We start from the raw sequence: 18,498 nt of genomic DNA on the forward strand, positions 1-18,498 counted from the left end.
CCGCAGCTGCATGTCGTTACCACGACGGGTGTCAAGGCAGCTACGATACACAGCACAGCTTCCGGCTGAGGTTTTCAAAACAAAATGCGTACCGTGCAAACATAGACTGGATAATACAATTTGGGGAGCTGTCGTGTCCTCTCTGTTTTATACAGTCTGTGGGTGCAACCATAGAAACGGAACTGGGTTAATTAATAACTGACCTATTACGATTAACTTAGCAGACAACATCTAATAAGCTAATAGCCTATTAAAGTTAGTCGCATATAAGTCAGGAATTAGCTTCACTTTTAATAACTTCTGCAGCAGTCAATCAAATGCATTAACCTACCTTAGAAAGTGTGAGTACAGTCTGTTCTTCAAAAATGTCTGCCAGAAGATTCTCTGCACACAAACTGAAAATCAGTTTCCTTGGTTCACTGTCATCACTGGAATTCCCAATACAAAAAGATTCTTCTCAAGTCAGTTTTTCACATGCTGCAATTGCTTTTCCTTTCGTTTCTTTTTTATTTTCGTTATTCAAAGTATCGTTTAAAATGAAACGAAAGGGAAATCCACGGAAAAGTAATGCATGCACTTAAAAAAAAAACAATCCCCTGTTGTCTGCATTAATGAGCTAATTATCCCTAAATTCTGAGACAGAATATTTATCTCATTTATTTATTTAAAAAAAAAAAAAAAATAGAGCTGATTTTAATTAGCCCATCACATAATAAGAGACACTAAAACTGGGTCGCAAGGAGTGAATTGAACAGCGGCCAAAGGGACTTTTCCATAAAATCAGCTCCAAATTAAAATGATCAATATTCTTCTACTGCTCTGACAGAACTACACTGAGTGATGCCTCCTGCGCCGATTTAATATATTAGACTATCATTTTTGTTTTCTTTGGCCCTCCAGTTAATTATGCCATTATCTCGGGAAAACAACATTTGTAATTTCAAGTTCATGGCATAAAGATTCCGAGAAGACAAATTAGCTTACAGTCTGAATGTATGTAAACGTCATGTTGTTTAGTTTAGTGACCGCTCTGCTCAAATCAAGCTCTGTGGTCTGTGGCCTTTCTTAAGTGTGTCATAGGGTAGTCTTTTATTTTGCAAGCAAAATTTCTGAACTTCCGGTGTTACACCTGCTCACCCCGGGCAGCCTGGAGCAGCGGATGAGAGGGATGGCAGAGCTGCTGGGGAGGAGGAGGAGGAGGAGCAGGAGGAAGAGGAAGAGGACGATGGGGAGGAGGATGAGGAGGAGGCCGGGCGGTGAGGATGGTGCAGTCCACCTGCTGGCATCCAGCAGGAGGGGAACGGGCCTGGACCTGCAGGAAGTGTTCACTGCCCGTCACCTCTGCTGGGGCTGGTGACTCATATCAGCACAGATCAAAGCCTGGGCTGCATCTGAGCTTTTATCATCATCTTCAAGTCAAAAAGAACAGAATTATGTGAAATGCCCAGTCAAAACTTTGTATTTATCTATGAGTGAATTACACTGGCCCTGAGAGGTCAGCGCACTGTAACTTAAGAAAACACATGCAAACAGACAAACCAAGTAGTACAAGTAGACATACTGTTCCTCTGCTGGTATCTGACTGCAGTAGAAGAAGAAGTAGTGCAGTAAAAATGTACTGCAGTAAAAGTACAAAGTGTCTCATTTCAAATGTCCTGGCAGTAAAAGTGACTGAGCTCCTTTTTCCAAACAGTAACTGTGTTAGCTGTGATCTTTTCCATGCAGTTAGAAAAAGAGGAGAGAACACACAGCACACTACATGCTTTTAAAGGGGCATTACGCTCAACTGAGGTGAGGACCCTGTAGACTCAACTGACCTATGTGCAATAAGAACATCATGTGATGGTTGAGTCTAGAAGGTTCTCATTGTCACCGATGTTTTTCTCCTGTTTTCCACATTTTTGCCAGTTTAGTCACTGTAGTTTTTCATGGTGCAGCTTTTATTTTGAAATTTTGAAATAATGAAAATAGAGCCAACAAAGTAGAAACAGGTTCCTCTTCTCATTTCTGCTGACTGAGCTTTTATTGTGAAAGGTTCCACAGTTTGTCACTGATCATTTGTAATGGATCTGATTTAAAATGTTATAATGGACAAAAGTCAAGCAGAAATGGATTTAAAATATACTTCAGTAAAAGTAAAAGTACAAGTACACAAAAAGCCACTGCACTGCCAGGCAAAATGATGATGAGCTGATGATGATGACAATGATGATGACAATGGATGAGATGTGGGTCTGTGTGGTTTACATCTGTCAGCTAAACCAAAATTTAAATATGAGAAGATATTTCCTGGTTTTGAATGTCATGTTTCCTTTGCAAGAGATTGGTGAGGTTTTGCATTTTGTGATTTTTGCAGCTGCTCCCCAAAACTGCAATTTATGTTTGATCTCTGCTCTCCTTTATTCAAAATGTCAAAATGGCTGCTGAGGAAAAGGGTTACATCAAAGATGCTCTATATACCAAAGATGATGCATTACAAGCTGCACCAGTGGTATAAAATGTACACAATATCTTTTTTCCCGTCTAAAAACAGTTTAAAAAATGATGACAGTATTATTGAGCAAAGAAACACACATTCTATTTCAGCTTAAACTATAAATTAATAGTTTCACGTATAGTCCTCACATAAGTCCCTTCAATTTTCTGTTTATCCAGTTGGAACGTGGCGAGAAGACAATCTGTGCTGCGAGACGGTGTTGTTGACATGGGGACATGTCTCAAAGTTCTTTTTCTTCTGATTTGTTTTTCTGAAAAATGTAATTTTAGTGTCAGACTGTTTGGAAGATATGTGGCTTGTGAGATATGGGTCCAGGATTTCTTTGGTGACTATGTTGTTCATAATCAGCACTCATGTTTACTTCTGCCATTGGAGTGAATCGACCCAGTGATGTGAAGTGAGCCCTCTCCTTGCTGAACTGTGTCTGGTTAACAACCATCTTGCAGAGGCCTATATGTGTGTAAGAAGATTAGGGCCACATAAAAAGTTTTTTTTTTTTTTTTTTTTTTTTGCATTCTGAGATCAAAGTCAGAAATTTGAGAAAAATGTCAGAAGAGACTTAAATCAAAATCATACTGTCAGAATTCTGACTTTAATCTGAGAATTCAGTCTTTCTTCCTCAGATAACATTGAAGTGACCGTCCAAACCTTACTCCGTCACTCCAGCAGGTGGCGTGCCATGTTCCTGACATGTATGGGACAAAAATCAGTGAAACTAAAAATGTCCAAGATACATTTTGTTTTTGGATGATCATCCCATTTATTGCACAGACTCACTCTGTACAGCTCACGGTTCACAGTTCGAGCCGTGTCCTCTGATGAACACGCCTGCTGACCCCCTGCAGTCACTGACACACAAAGACAACAATACTGCCCCTAGTGGTCAAACAAGACACTACACATACATGGCTCCTAGAAATGTCATTAGTGTCACCAGGGTTAACCCTGCTAATTTATGTCAGAATGGCCACATGAGAAAGAGGAAGATGGAAGAGGATTAGGATTAGGATTAGGGCCACACAATTAATAAAAAAAAAAAAAAAAAAAAAAAGTCACAAGTCAGAGGAAATTGATGTCTGATCTATATTGTCAGAATGATTTAATATCCGCTCATAGCAGCAGCTCACTAACACTGAAGCCATGCAGCAAAAATCTATATTCATGTATATTTTAGATTCTGTCAGTTTTCTTATTTTGCATTCACATAAGAAACATGTTGGCCTGCACATGTACTGTATATAGAACTGAATGTTAACATTTAAAACCCTCTTTCATATAATGTTTACATATCTTTTCTAAGTTGAATATGTTGAAAATTAATTTAACCAAACATACTTTATTTCTGAATATATTTGCTGCTATTCTAGAATATATGTGAGACATTAACAGGTGAGCAGCTTCAGGTATGTTTTTCTTTCAAAAACATAAGGAAAATGGCTCTGAGCAGTTTAGCAAGAAATGACCCAAAAACTGACAAGGAGCTAGAAAAAGGTTACAAGAAAATGACCTGGAAATTAACCCAATAAATAAATAAATAAATAAAAAGAGACTGTCAAATCTTGCCTCTTTGCTGCACATGGTCATGTTTTGCATACCAAATCCAAGCGCAGATCACTAAGAATTGTTTCTATTTCATGGTTTGTGTAAAGGATCATAGTTACATTCCAGTGGCAAAAACTGCTGATTTAGCAGATCACTTTCTGTCTTATTTTTAACTAGAAGTGAACATGAGACTTTAGGTTTGGTCTGATTTAATCAGGAAGCCATCTGACTGGTAATCTGCATCGCACACAGTTAAGGGACGTGGCAGTGGGCAAACAATCACCAGTTGGAGCAAACACTTGTAGACTCTGAGAAAAGAATAATTTGGGGTTTACTTTAAAATACTAGAGGCTACTTTACAGGCTCCTTGATGCAGGTGATGCCCCTGTGTCGAGCTGTAAGGATTCAACAAATCCCCTGACTGATTAAATGTATAAAATCATTATTTAAACATATTTTCCTGGTGCTTTATTAAAATAGAGGATCCTTGTACAGTTTACATCAGATTGCTGCAGTTTACTCGGATGTTTACGTTCAGTTTACCTCATAAAAATGTACCTCAGCTTTGAGATGCAAGAGTCTGCTCTCTGACCTGGCCAGCAGATGGCACTCTTGTGTGTGTAATTAAAAAAAAAAAAAATCCCTCCCTCATACTGATATGCACTCATATTAAAACCCCGCTGTCACATTTTCACAGGTGTTAAAATGCCAAATCAACTTAGCTGACGGGCAGCTTTTTCTAAATGAACTACAGGCACACAAAAGACAAGCATTAAAAGCAAATGTTTATTGCAAACATTAGTCTAAATATCACAAGTACCATGTAATGTCTGTCATAAATCTTCTTCAGATAAATACAAACGAACTTGTCTGTCAGCTAAAGCCACTGTAAGGCACTGACGTTGTCGACCAACTGCACATATCAGCTAAAATGTTATCAAATGTAGGAGAAAGGCACAAATCATGTGGGTACAAACGGTTGTTAAATATCATAGGGCATCTCTGCCGCCAATGTGATTTTTTTTCCCAAAACACATGTATAGTGGGCACTTCACAGGATTCACATTGTACAGGGAGACATGTTGCTGTGACTGACAGTGAAACATTCATCACTCTGAACAGTAAGACTGGTCTGGTGACCCTCAGGTCGTGGAGGGGTCACTTCTTCAGTTCAACATGAGTCTGTGAGCTGGGAAATCCACTTGGCTCTGTTCAGTCTGAGGCCGAGTCTCGCCGGCAAACAGAGGGAAAGAAATCCTCTCCGTTTGGACCGGTGTTCCCAGACCTCCCACCTGGACTGTGAGCTGAGCTGCAGAACATGTGGAACCTCATTTTGATCCTCCACATGTGGCATTCATTAAATATGAAAGTGTAATAATCACTTTTCAGTACCAGCTGATTGCAGATGGCAGACAAAATGAGCAGCATCGGTCTCTTCTGATCATAACTTGTTCTTGCACTTGCATCTCAGCCGTGAGATTACATTGGATCAATTTTAAGGCAATCAGACAACAGGTGTGTATTACTCCAGCCAGACGTCAGCATTTCAACATTTTTACTCCTGTTATTTTTCATTTCATCTCTCAGCGGTTAAACTCCACATTGGTGCATGTCATTTAAAAGAACACTTGGACAATGTTGCTTAATGCTTGAATGTGGATTTGCAAATGTGACAAAATCAACACAAATTGCTGAATGAGCTATAAGGAACAAAAGACTTATTTGCAATACCTTTAAAGGGATACTTCACTCATTTTGAAAAATGTGCTATCACTTCTCTTCCTGCTCTAGCTGTTCTGTAGGACAGTAGTGCTGCTGTCTTCCTCTCATTGTTACTGAGCGCTGGATACTGGCTGGATGCTCCACATGCTAACCTGCTGCCATTGAGCTGTTCTTCCCCCCAGCTAACGCTCTTCAAAATAAAGTCTACCTCAATAGCTCAGCAGCTACGGGGGAAGTGAAAGAAGAGCACATTCCTCAAAATGGTTGAACTATAAAACAAGGTTGTTCAATTAACCTTTAAACAAGAAATTACACTGCCCTCATTGAACACTGCTATAAAACACTGCAGCAGCAGCACACACACTCCGTTTCCTCAAGATATTCCCCTCTGCAGACGAGGAGTACCCGACTGGCCAGCATGCATACTGAAAAACCCATAGAAAACTTTACATTCGCACAGTCTTCCCCTCCTCTCCTTCTCTCCAGCTCCTTCTAACACACCCACACCTCTCTCTCTCTCTCTCACACACACACACACACACACACACACACACACACACATGCGTGCACACACAGAGAACACAGTGTACTCGGCATAAACTCTGTCTCATGTGCTGCAGATTGCTCCAGCTCGGGCTGACACAGTGAGCAGCAGCCTCAGCAAAGTTTCTTATCTTTAGTGTTAAGGACGGATTATTGCCGCTCACCCTCATGATACAGTGGACCCACTTTGACATGGTCAATCCTAATTTATTAATCCACTTCAGGAGCCTGTCGCAAAGGTTTTCCCCCTCCAATCTAATCTGTTCACAGCTTACAGTTGGAATCTCTGGATGAAAACGATTTCAAAGAGGAATACTCCCTCACCAAAGCAAATTGACTTTCACAATTGGAGCACAGTTGGTGAGGGTGGGGAAGCACAACAGGCGAGAATTCAAAATATCAAATGGCGGTGTTAAAGGAAGACCCCTCGCAGATCCACTTGCACCGTTAGATATAATCATGCTGCGATGTTCAGTGCATTAACAGAGGTGTTTTGTGATGATGATGATCTAAACCTGCCTTGTCTCTTTCGATATCTAGTCATTTGAGGCTACAGTGGACACAGAATCTGGTACCTCTGCTTCTCTTGCAACAGATTTCTCGCTGTGTGTTTGCTGAAGTTCCGGGCAAAATGGTCGAATCTACAAGGAAGCCATTACTCTTTGTTTTTGAGGGTCAAGCACCAAAACCTTTCATGCATCATACATCCACATTTGATCAGTACGACCCTGTGTCAAAGTGTTTCCCTCTTTTTAGTCCTCCTCCACCTCAGAACACAACAGACACATAACACTATGTACATGTCACCACTGTGGGATTCACTTTTATATATATATATATATATATATATATATATATATATGTATATATATATATATATATATATATGTATTTGGATAAAAAAAAAATGTTATGCTCCTCTGCATGTACTGTTACTCCGCCCAAAGAAAAACTGTTTAGAAAAAAGCAATGCATACCAACGTATAAGCAATGTGTACCAGAGCTATAACCAGATTTTGAAAATGTACCAGGGGAAAGGAGATATGGTTTGTGAGAACGACCGTGCTGCATAGACTTTTTAAGCCAACCGTCTCTGACCAATTATGCTTTCATGCTGACAAATTTGTCTGTGGAATTTACACATGGCTAATCAATGTGATGATGGAACAACAATAACAACAACAAAAAATCAAAGAAACTAAACCAGCTGTACCAACAGCAGTGGTATGTGGCTCGGTGGATCTTGTTAATGAATGTGATTTATTGCCTAAATGCTCTGATCCCTCATGCTTGAAACATGTTCTCCTCACACAAGAGATTTAGTGTGGAAAATTGAAGAAAAAAAAATCTCCAAAAGCTTCCTAATTATTAACCATTTACTCAAACAATCCCTGTAAACAAGCATGAAATAAAGTGAAGGCGGTATTCCAGGAAGCAGGATTAAACTGTTAGCCGGTTTAAATAAATAATCTGTCACAACTCCCCAACTGTTGAAGATGATTATATCAATATGAATGACTGCTGGCATTTTTTTTTTTTTTTGAGTTTGGAGGACCTCCTTACCAAGAGGAACAACCTCAAAGATGTGATGTCACCCTCCGAACAAAATTCACTGTTTATTTTTCATTTATTGAGGGATTTTTTTTTTTTTTGTATGAGGCTGTTTTCTTGTCTTTCTTTCTTTCTTTCTTTAATCATTTATTTTGTGTTCACTTTTCTTGTAATTTACCTTTAACTATACAAATACAGTTTTATGGGTGTTTTTACTAGTTATAATAATTTTCTGTTTTTTGGCAAATTTTCTGATGGTTTCCTTGTAGTTTTTTTTTTTTTTTAACTGTTTTCTCTAATTTTATTTTCAGAATTTTGCAGACTTTTTATGTTTAAAAATTATTTTACTGAGCTTTCCAAAAAAAAAAAAAAAAAAAAGGCTCATATTGGGTAAGGCGGGACACTAGGCACTGTGCCTGATCTGCCGAAGGCTCTGCTCATTACCAAGAAATACTTGAGAAATCCTTTGTGTTTTGATCTAAAATTTGATTCCTCACTTGCTGTGGTGGGAGATGGTTTATAAGCCGTGATCATACTGACTACTGATCTATAGTGTCTACAGCTGGGACGAGATGCTCTCCTCTGCTGCAGCATCATTTTATGATTTAGCATGATAAAGTGTATAAATGTATATTTACAAAAAATCTTTGCCTTGTGCAGCTTTAATATTCAAGTGTGGTATTATTGATTCAAATCCAGCACATTAAGCTATAGGCAAACATTTACACCTCTCTGGCTAACTGTGTAATCAAGCTTCTAAAAGCTCCCCAGATGTCTGTCCATAATATCAGCAAGAACCTCGATCTCATCTCCCTCCCAGACAATACTGGCCTCGGACTCCTGTCTCCTCCTCTGTGGGAGGATCATCACAGGTCATCAGTCTCCATATAAGACTGATCACAGCCCTGGGAGAGACTGGCATGATGTCCAGGTTAAAATCATGCGGATACCAATGGACTGACTTCACATTACTTCTGTTACACGTTGAGTGATGGTAAACATTCACCACAACATCAGACATAATAAAAACTTCTCAAAGAGGTCACAGTGACAGATTAGCGGTGATCCTTGTGTTGCACGAACAGTTTTCACTGCTGACTGTGTGTCACTGCTAGAGACAATCTGAGAGACTGGCACCATGCACCACTCAGATGCAGGTTCAGGGTTTGTGCATGCAAGAGAGTGATACATCACCAGTTACCCATGTTTGAAAGCCACGCTTTTAACCAACAGTGAGTGCAATCACTGAAATGCTGCATAGTTGCAGCTGTAAGTGAGACAATGAAAATTGAGATTGCTCTCAATTTAATAACACTTCATAACACCAACACCTCCAAGTTGTTGCCCATGTGAGATCTTTTGGAAGGCTGTCTTCAGACTTTGTGCAAAGAGTTTGTCTTATTCGTTGCTGCTGCAAGACTAATATTCTTGTGTTTACATACATGGGCCAGACATGACCATCCAACAAATAAGTTGGGCATCAATGGGTTCCTAGATCAAGAACTGCTTCAATGGATCAGTCTTACAGGTGAAGCATGCAACTTGTGCTCACAGTTGGTGATAATGGGAGCTATTTGCTTCTTTGTGCCAGTTTGATTCACATTAATTTCTTGGTGAATTCTTAGCTAGGGCAAATGAGGGCCCAACAATGTGCAGGCAGTGCAATGCAATCTTAGTGAATCTGGACCTGCATCAACCCTGGACATGCCAGTTTTCCCTCAGTTGAGGAAGGCCTGTGCATACCAGTACTAGATCATTTAATACTACAATAGTCAGTACACCCTATATCAAACTCAGACTTTATTCTAAGATAGTCTTTCAGTGAAAATGTCTCTGTGATCCATCAGTTCTTTTTTAAATGTTGTTAGAGTGCTCTGTTTTGGCCGGGAGCCAGCTGAAGTGATACCGCTCCCTTGGTGCCAGCAGGTCCAAGTCAATTCTCCTCTGCTCTTTTTCACTGTCAACTGTCCTGTACCCAAGCAAGGACATGGCGCCCTTACACACTTCTTGGACACGCTTGACCTTGTCAAAAGGCAGCGCGGTACGCCACGCCTGAGAGACATCACTAGCGTTTCGAGAGGTGATTTCAAAGGCTTCTTTCTTGGTGCCTTTGCCTTTCCCGTGGGTCACCTTGTAGATCCATTCCTGCATCGTTTTGGTCATTTCTAGGCCAACAAACTTATACATAGCATTGATCTCTAGCAGTGGATCCCGCACCATGTCCTCATAGCGCACCATCTTGTAACGGCCTTTCAGGAAGTCCGGGGGCTTCAGGGTGGCCCTCTCATTGATGCGCACATGACTACGGCAAACCTCTTGCATGACGCGATACTGGACATCAGCCACTGGCGTTGCTTTTTGCTCCAGGACGATGGCGTTATCGTTAATAAAGGCTTTGGCCGACTGCTCTCTGGACCGCAGCACGGCCCGTGGGTCTCGGACCAGGTGGATGATGCGAACATTTAGGCTGGGGTCCTGGAGGAGCGGGTAGAGGGACTCCAGCTCAAAGAATCGTACCTCTTTGAACACCACGTGGCTGTAGGAATGACAGGCATCCTCGACACCCTGCAGGCCCTTTGCATCACATTGCTTGAAGCACTCTGTGCGGTTGCTGATCTGGTTGCGTGGTGTAAGGGGGCAGGCCGGCGGCGAACACAGCGCTCGACTGTGACTCCACATGAACAAACTGGACACGTTGCGATTTTCAAACATGTAGGCCTCCATCACTGATAGGTCACACTGAAACAGACTCCGGATCAGGTCCCGCACTGCCATCCTAAGTGCCCGGGCACCAGGCTTTTGCAGTTTGGTCCACACATGCCAGGCGGGCTCCATTAGATAGAAAACAGACGGGTGCTGGCTGAACACCTGACCCAAGAACGACGACCCTGATCGCCATGATGACAGCAGCAATACATGAACTTTTCCCTCAGAGGTGGCAGGGCTGCAGGGGCCAAGTTGGGTAAACCAGCCATAGAGCAGCACCACTGCCGCCCCCTGTAGGATCACCAGGAGAATAATGGTAGGAGGTCTGCAGCGAGGCATAGTCCTGGATCTGGATCGGTGTCAGTCTTAGTTGCTGGGTGTGGATATCTCACTCTCTGCTGCAGAGAAGTTGTAGTGGTGCTGAGGCTCAGTGAGACAGTTCAGCTGAGGGGGAGAAAGACACAGAGAGAAAAACATTATACCAGCGATAGTCTATAGAGGGAATATTCTACCTACAGGTATATGTGAGGTCACCTTCAGGGGGCGACATCAAGCGCTAAAACTGGGCTACACCGAGTCAAATGTACAGTGATCAATTGCTGAAAATGACCAGACAGTGCTTGAAAAGATATACATTTTTATGTGCATAAACAAATTTGATCATTTTATACCATTTTGCCCAATTGGCCGCCATAGAGACTACTCTGTTTAGCAAGTGCTCAGCACTACCCCTCACTGCAGAAAGACTGTACTGCACTCTTGTTTCTGTCTCACAGCAGGCAATAACCCTAGACTTTGATTATACCGTGCTGTATGTAGTATAGGAATCCCAGCATATCCAACAGTCCATGCATCAATTATCTATACTTGCTTAACCTGAATCAGGGTCACGAGAAGGCTGAAGGCTAGCCCTGCATACACTGGGCAGAACAACACACACACACACACACACACACACACATCAACAGATACAGGCAATCTAGAGGCTCAAGTTCACCTGAGCTGCTTGTCTTCAGACTGTGGGAGGAAACCCACACAAAAAATTTGAAAACAGCTTAAAGGGATATACCATAAATAAATACTAGAGTATATTTAGAAACATACATAAGATTATGTAGTGTGTATACCTCTCTTTTTAGAGCTCTCTTTCTTTTAGTTTCTGTAAAAGTCTTGATGAAATCGTTTCAAATCTGTTGCTCCATAATAAGTTTTCCTACATACATGACTTTAATCCTCAGAGTATGGGATGTAATCTGCAGCTATATGATACAGAGATCATCACCATAAACCTGAAAACATACAGGAGGGGCTGAACAGCAGAGTCTGAGAGCAGTTTTGGGCCAGAGGGAACATACTGTTCTGTACTGAAGCAAGAGGCAGCACATCCACATGTGGGTACCAAACATCTGGAAAGACTGATCCACGCAGTCACAGTTACACACCTACCCTCTGCTGTGAGGGGCGAGTGACATAGTATGGACTTTCTGTGTGACGGAGAGTAAAGACAAGCATTTTGAAAAATACTTGGACCATAGTGAATTTGAACTGATCAGGCCAATTACATCAGAATCAGCCTGTATTGAGCTTTCATTTTCACTAATTTTGTTTCTTTTTTCTCTTTGTGACAAAACATTCAGCTAAACAACACAAGCACAATAAAACTGCATATCAAAATATACAGACTAGTTAAAGGGCTGGACCCAAATATTCGACTAATCTGATAATTGTTCGTTGGATAGGTATTTGATTTTCAGTTTGGGGTATTTTATTTTTAATAGTAGCACAGTGTTTACAGGTAAAATGTCAGATGAAAGTAAAATGTTGTGTTCCTCTAGTGTCAAATCTGAAGGCTGTGGACTTGCAGCGGGTAAATTCGCCCAAAAAATGCAACGTGTGTCATTTTTTTTCCACCCATAATGGGAGTGAACACAGCCACAACAGGATAAAACCAATGAGCTACACAGTGAATGAGGTAAGACAGTGACGCCGCAAGCCAGTAGTATGAGAAGACAGAGAGAGGAGGGGAGTTCCCTGGCTGAGTGAGGTAGACGGTGAATTAGAGTGAGGGAGCGCAGCATGGCAACCCTGGCAGAAAAGGAGAGAGAGAGGGAGAGAGACAGAGCGAGAGATGGTCAAGCGAGGTAAACAGTGAATTACAGTGAGGGACAAGCTGCATTGTGTAACTGTCAACAAGAAAACTTAAGTCTGACAGGGCCAGTAGTTTCCCTCAGGCCTGAATGTCAAATTAGAACACAAAATATCACTAAATCTAATTAACAAAATTTGATTACATTTGATGAGCACACTGATGCTCCCCAAAAGATGGGCCCTGTCAACTTTGGTGACGTTGTGACCTTTTCTCTTGTACCGTCCTCAGGCCAGTTTGTACAAACACCTGTCCACTCTTCTCTCACTGCTCGCTTTCCATTCACATGAACAAACCCAGCGATTGTTAAATAAGGTTTCTCAAATCGATCCATTGGCTGCGTAGATGTTACAGGACTTTGTTATCCTTGTTTTTGTAATAACCAGATGCCTCTCGCAAACAAGTGTCTATCATTTGGTGAATTATGAAAATCAACTACCATGTTATGTTGAGTTTATTAATCTAATGAGACAACTCGTCAAACAGCAACATTTATTTTTAGCCAACAAATTTTCTTCGGTTGACAGAGAGTAAATGGGCTGTGGGACATTAATATTACATTTAATGTTAATCTTTTTAAATATTATTATTTAACATCTACAGGTGTCTGGAGGTTAACTGTTAACCATCTCCCTTCTGCTGATTTTGGTAACCAGCCAATGTACACTCAAATGAAACTGGTTAATGGGACAGAAGAAGAATTATTGCCTCTTCCATCTTGGATTTTCTCACATCAACACTACCCAGCAGAGCTTCTAGCAGGGGTGGATGGCTTCAACTGTGAATTTTTTTGTCTATTACGAATGGAACTCAACTGAATTATGAGAGGAGAGAAAGAAACAGGGAGATAAATAAGACAGAAAAAGCCAGAGTAAGACAGATTTGGACGGCAATCACACCAAACAAGCGTCAACACTGAGCACTGAGAGAGTAAAGGCAACAGCATAGCGAGAGTAAAAAGAGGAAAAGAGGAAGAAGGAGAGACATAGAGGGTTTTGGAGGATTATAATGACTGTCCCTGAAGCCTTCCGCTGGGAGACCAGGATCACGGCTGAGGTGAGCCATGAAAGCGTGCCATAAGCTGTCCTGCTTATTGAACAAGCCCCGACATGAAGGCCTCACCTCCGGCTCCTCAGGATACAGCAGCCAAGTGACAGACGTCATGACAGATCCTTCTCTTTGTCTCTCGCTCTCCCTCCCTTTCTTTCCATCTCTGCATGCTCCTCTGCTGTTACTTTGTATATCCTTGACAGTATAGCATATCCTGCACAGATGCTACAATTAACATATTTCTCATTCACTACTAAAACATTTTCATGATGCAACTGTGTGTTGTGTAAATACCAGCGTATTTGCCCTTCATGCAATTGCCCGGCAAGGATCCTTTAAGTTTCTTATTTTATGGTTTTGCTCCAGCTCAGCGTCATACTATGACTGTACCTCCATCTGCCTCCAGTCCAGTTAAACAGCTGTAACTTTTGTTACAATAAACTTAAAGCGATATGGAAGTTTAGTAGCACATTCGCCTCTATTGTTCTTGAGCTCAAATGTAAGACAATATACAATTACTCATGTTCACCAGGAACTCGAAGATCTGCAGGACACAGATCTGTTTATCGCCTCTCCATTCACATCTATTGCATTCACAAGACCACTATAAAAAAGTTATGACCAAATTATGAACAAGGTACAAACATGACTGAAAGACTATCACATAACACCAAGTGCCAAATTTTCGAAATATAACTTGTTTAAATGAGAAAGCAGGTCTGGTGATCCGAATGACCCAGAAAGTAGATCCAGAAAGCCTCACCCTTGGCACTGAGCTCCTACAGTCTGTGATGGACTCGCTTAAAACGATAATTCATCCATAACAAATAATTATCACATCAAGTAATCACTGTATGCTGCACAAGTTCATGGCTGTGTGTGAGAAGTTTTATGGAAGTGAATTTGCAGCTAGATTTGAATGAAAATTCACCTGTAGGGAAGTACTGATCATATGACTGGATACCAGAGATTCAGACTTAGTATTTTCCATTGGCTCAGTGATGGCTAGCATTTTTAAAAAAATTGTTTACCATTAATGCTTGCTGGTAAAACTTTCTTCATTAAGGACTGAAGATGGCACATAGTGTTTTCACCTGGGTCTTGTTATGCAGTTTGATAGTCCCCCCTCAGCTGTTCCTCATATCACCCAATTAGCCTGCTCAATGTGGACCTCAAATTATTCACAGAGACGCTGGCCTCATGGCTGGAGGTGGTACTGCAATCCATTTATCTCTCAGTCAAACAAGGTTCATTATTAAAAATGGAGATTCTTTCTGCAATCTTAGACAGCGTTTTAATATTATTTTTAACTTTGCTTCCTCTACTACACCAGAAGCCCTCATATCTTTAGGCGGAGAGAAGGTGTTTGTCTACATAGAGTGTGACCATAGAGTGTGATCATTTCTACACTCTTCGGAAATTTACCTTTGGTGGGAAGTTTGCTGCTTCGGTCAAGCTGCTATATTCATGCCCCAGGTCACAGTATTGTCCACAGGATTGTCTGCTCAGCCCTTATTATTCACAACTGCCATTGAGCCTCTTGCTATCGCACTTCACTCTCATCCACACATCTCTGGTACGACCACAAATGGTAAGGAGCAGAGGGTATCTTTGTACACTGATGACTTCTTGTTGTATATTTCTGACTTTCCAGTGTCTGCTCCTCTTGTTCTCACAACCCTGAAGTCCTTTGGCTATAATTTATACTACATGTTAAACATATAAATCTAAAAGAATTAAATGAGTGAAATGTTTCCTTTAAATAAAATCACATGATATTATATACTTCAGGGTTTTAGGAAATGGTCACTGCTGAACCTAACTTTGGGCGTATGAGAAAATTCAGTTTAGATGACTGCCCTCAAAAAGTTCTAAGATTGTTTCATTCATGTTTTCCTCTCTCATGCCTTCTTAATAAATTATTAGTAAATTAATTAGCTGCATTTCTGCATTTGGTTGTTTCTTAAAGTCCTGGTACCCCACTAATGGTCTACCTGCTTCCCCCCCATCTTCTGTATGTGTGTCTCATATGGTCGAGTATGCTGCTAAAATGGAAATGTCCAACACACCCCTAACCCATAACCCATGGAGTGTAAGCACTTTTAATTTTGTTAAACTCAAGGAAATCAGACATACAATTAAAGTTTCTACAAATTTTTCTTTTGTAAAATGTGGGACCGATTCTGTAGATTTATAGAGAGGCTTGATTTCCTGACTGTTCCTGACAAATTACATCAATTGATGCTTGTCACTCTCTACCATAGCCATCCATGTGCTGAAGTTGTATTTGATTTGATGTGGGAGGTGATGGATTGCATTAGTGAGGAGGGAGAGGAGGGCTGTTTATAACACTATAATATATAGTATGAATATTGTGACAGGCTATTTAACCAGAGTTCTTATGTTTCTCTCAATGCTGAACCCCAGGAAGCGAGGGGAAGGCCGATAAACCTGAATGTCACTTACTGACTTACTGATTGTTTCAGAACGAAGCTACTGGAGCTTCCAAGTCATGACCACTAATCATTTCTAGCTCTAGTTTAAAAAGCAAAAACAAAAAATCAATTTCTTTTTCTCTATCCACTTTTGTAAAAAACAAAACAAAAAAATCTTGCTTGTGCTTTATATGCTGAGTGGTAATAAATACCGCTTTTTTAAACAATATCAATTCAAGTTTTACAATGTCTACCTAGGGATTTTGTTTAATTTTCTAATAAATTTTCAACATATATATATATATATATATATATATATATATATATATGAATATAACCATAATTATAGAACACACCAAACATGAGTCTAACACTACAAATTGTTAAAAGTCTTAAAAATATTAAAAGTATGTATGTTCAACTTGATGTACACAGTTCACTGTTGGTGATAGCATCAGTGGATTTTATTGGCTATTTTTATGGCACTGTGACACCACAGACAAACTGTCTTAGGGCCAATTAAGTGTAGATCTTATTTCATAGTATTCAACTGTCACTGACTGTAAATACATGCTGGAATATGACTCTGCTTGCAGTTTAAAGTCTGCGTAGCTGCATATTACTTTATGTTCCTGATAAATCTAAACCAAAACAGTCTATATGAGAGGTGGGAGTTCATGAGAAATGAAACCCTGTATGAGCCACACTTAAAGCAACATCAGGCATTTTTATGTAAAAATATATCCATTTTATGAGTCTATATCACAAAGTAGGGCTTCAGTAGAGAAGCCCTTTCATTTACTTTTCTTGCCCAAATGAATTCTTTTGTGTCAGGTAAAGACACAGGAACTGATGAATGGAAACTTAAGTTTCTTGAGGATATAGTCTGATTGATTACTGAACTGAATCGACATATCAATGTTCAACTATGACATCTTGGGAAAAAATATATATTTCACAGAAATCAAAATGTTGTGATATGAGTACTGATGGTAAAATCACTTCAGATAGGGATCCATGACTTAAAGAAAGCTTTAAATACAGGCCCAACAGCCTGCACAAATGATGTGATTGTTGGAGAAGACTGAAAACAGCCTGTTTGGTCAGGGGTGTTTTGAACACCCCTTGGTTACCTACTAGAAATGGAAATCAATGCATTTTATTAATTGCAGATAGGTTTAAACAAATGACTAATGATAATTAGACCTCCGCTCTCTGTCCACGGTCCTGAAAGATGCACCAAAATTAATCCGCTGGAAGCTGAAAAAAGAAAATCGCATTTGTAGTAACTTCAAAAGCAGTTAATTTAGACTCTGGCCTCTAACTGAGACTGGCCTTCATTTGTCAAAATGTGTAGATATACCTGGCCAGTGCAAGGGACTCTGTGTTTAATTGGGACTTGGCTTTTCAATTAAGATTTAGGTAAGGTCACACTTTGAAATCCCATCACCACTGAGTATTTCTGTGACATTATGTGACGTTGCCATATTGGCTTTTGGTGAAACAATGTCCCTTATTGTAACTCAGTTTGTCCCTGAGGCTAAAATAACTAAAGAGACTAAAAGAACCAGTTTTCTTGTACTGTACATAGATCTCTTTTTCTTCAAGAATGCGCAGTCTAGAAGGTGAAACAATTTAAAACTCAATCTTTGGCAACAAATTTGTGAAATTGGGGGTTTACGGAGCCTAAAGTAGGTCTATTAGGGGTGTGTAGCATCCAACAGTCTGCATTTATCCTGCAAAGTCAATAAAATGACTTTGACAAAGTCAAAAGTCTATTCTCCTTTGAATATGTATTTTAGCCACTTAGATTAAATTTCCCTCTCTAAACAACTGATTATAAAGAAATGCCAACATATAGGGAAATCTGTAGTGTGACAGTGCTATGCTGAGGTGGACTGGAAAGAACTCTTTAAAAAAAAAATGACTTGCCTTATTTATTTCTTTTTTTTTTTTTTTAAGTCATTGCTTGGGGCGTTTTAGCCCAGTTTGTCCCTGGGGTTAAAATAACTAAAGAGGCCAAAGGAACCAGTTTTTTGTACTATATATAGATCTCTTTTTCTTCAAGAATGCACAGTGTAGAGACAGTGTAAAAAATTAAAACTCAATCTACAGCAAAAAATTCTTCAAATTGGAGGTTTATGGACTCAAAAGTTGGTCTTTTTGGGGCGGGTAGCATCAAACAGTCTGCAATGCCAATGAAATGACATTCAAATTCAAAATCTTTTCAACAATTCAACTGCTTTTCCTCACAGCCAGATCAGGTGTAATTAAAGCAACAATGCCTCAGCTACCCAGTGAGCACT

General features: G+C 40.2%; 1 protein-coding gene across 1 annotated transcript; it reads right to left on the reverse strand.

The window, feature by feature from the left end:
- Positions 1 to 9,709: 9,709 nt before the first annotated feature.
- On the reverse strand, positions 9,710 to 10,900 carry chst6 (carbohydrate sulfotransferase 6). The gene has a single exon (XM_030053388.1). It carries the CDS (start codon positions 10,898 to 10,900, stop codon positions 9,710 to 9,712), a length of 1,191 nt encoding a protein of 396 aa, XP_029909248.1.
- Positions 10,901 to 18,498: the final 7,598 nt, after the last annotated feature.

The sequence above is a fragment of the Myripristis murdjan genome, chromosome 6 (assembly GCF_902150065.1).
Source record: "Myripristis murdjan chromosome 6, fMyrMur1.1, whole genome shotgun sequence".
Lineage (NCBI taxonomy): Eukaryota > Metazoa > Chordata > Actinopteri > Holocentriformes > Holocentridae > Myripristis > Myripristis murdjan.

Coding starts and splice junctions, on each gene's coding strand:
- chst6 (XM_030053388.1), bottom strand. CDS start 10,900: ATGCCTCGCTGCAGACCTCCTACCATTATTCTCCTGGTGATCCTACAG.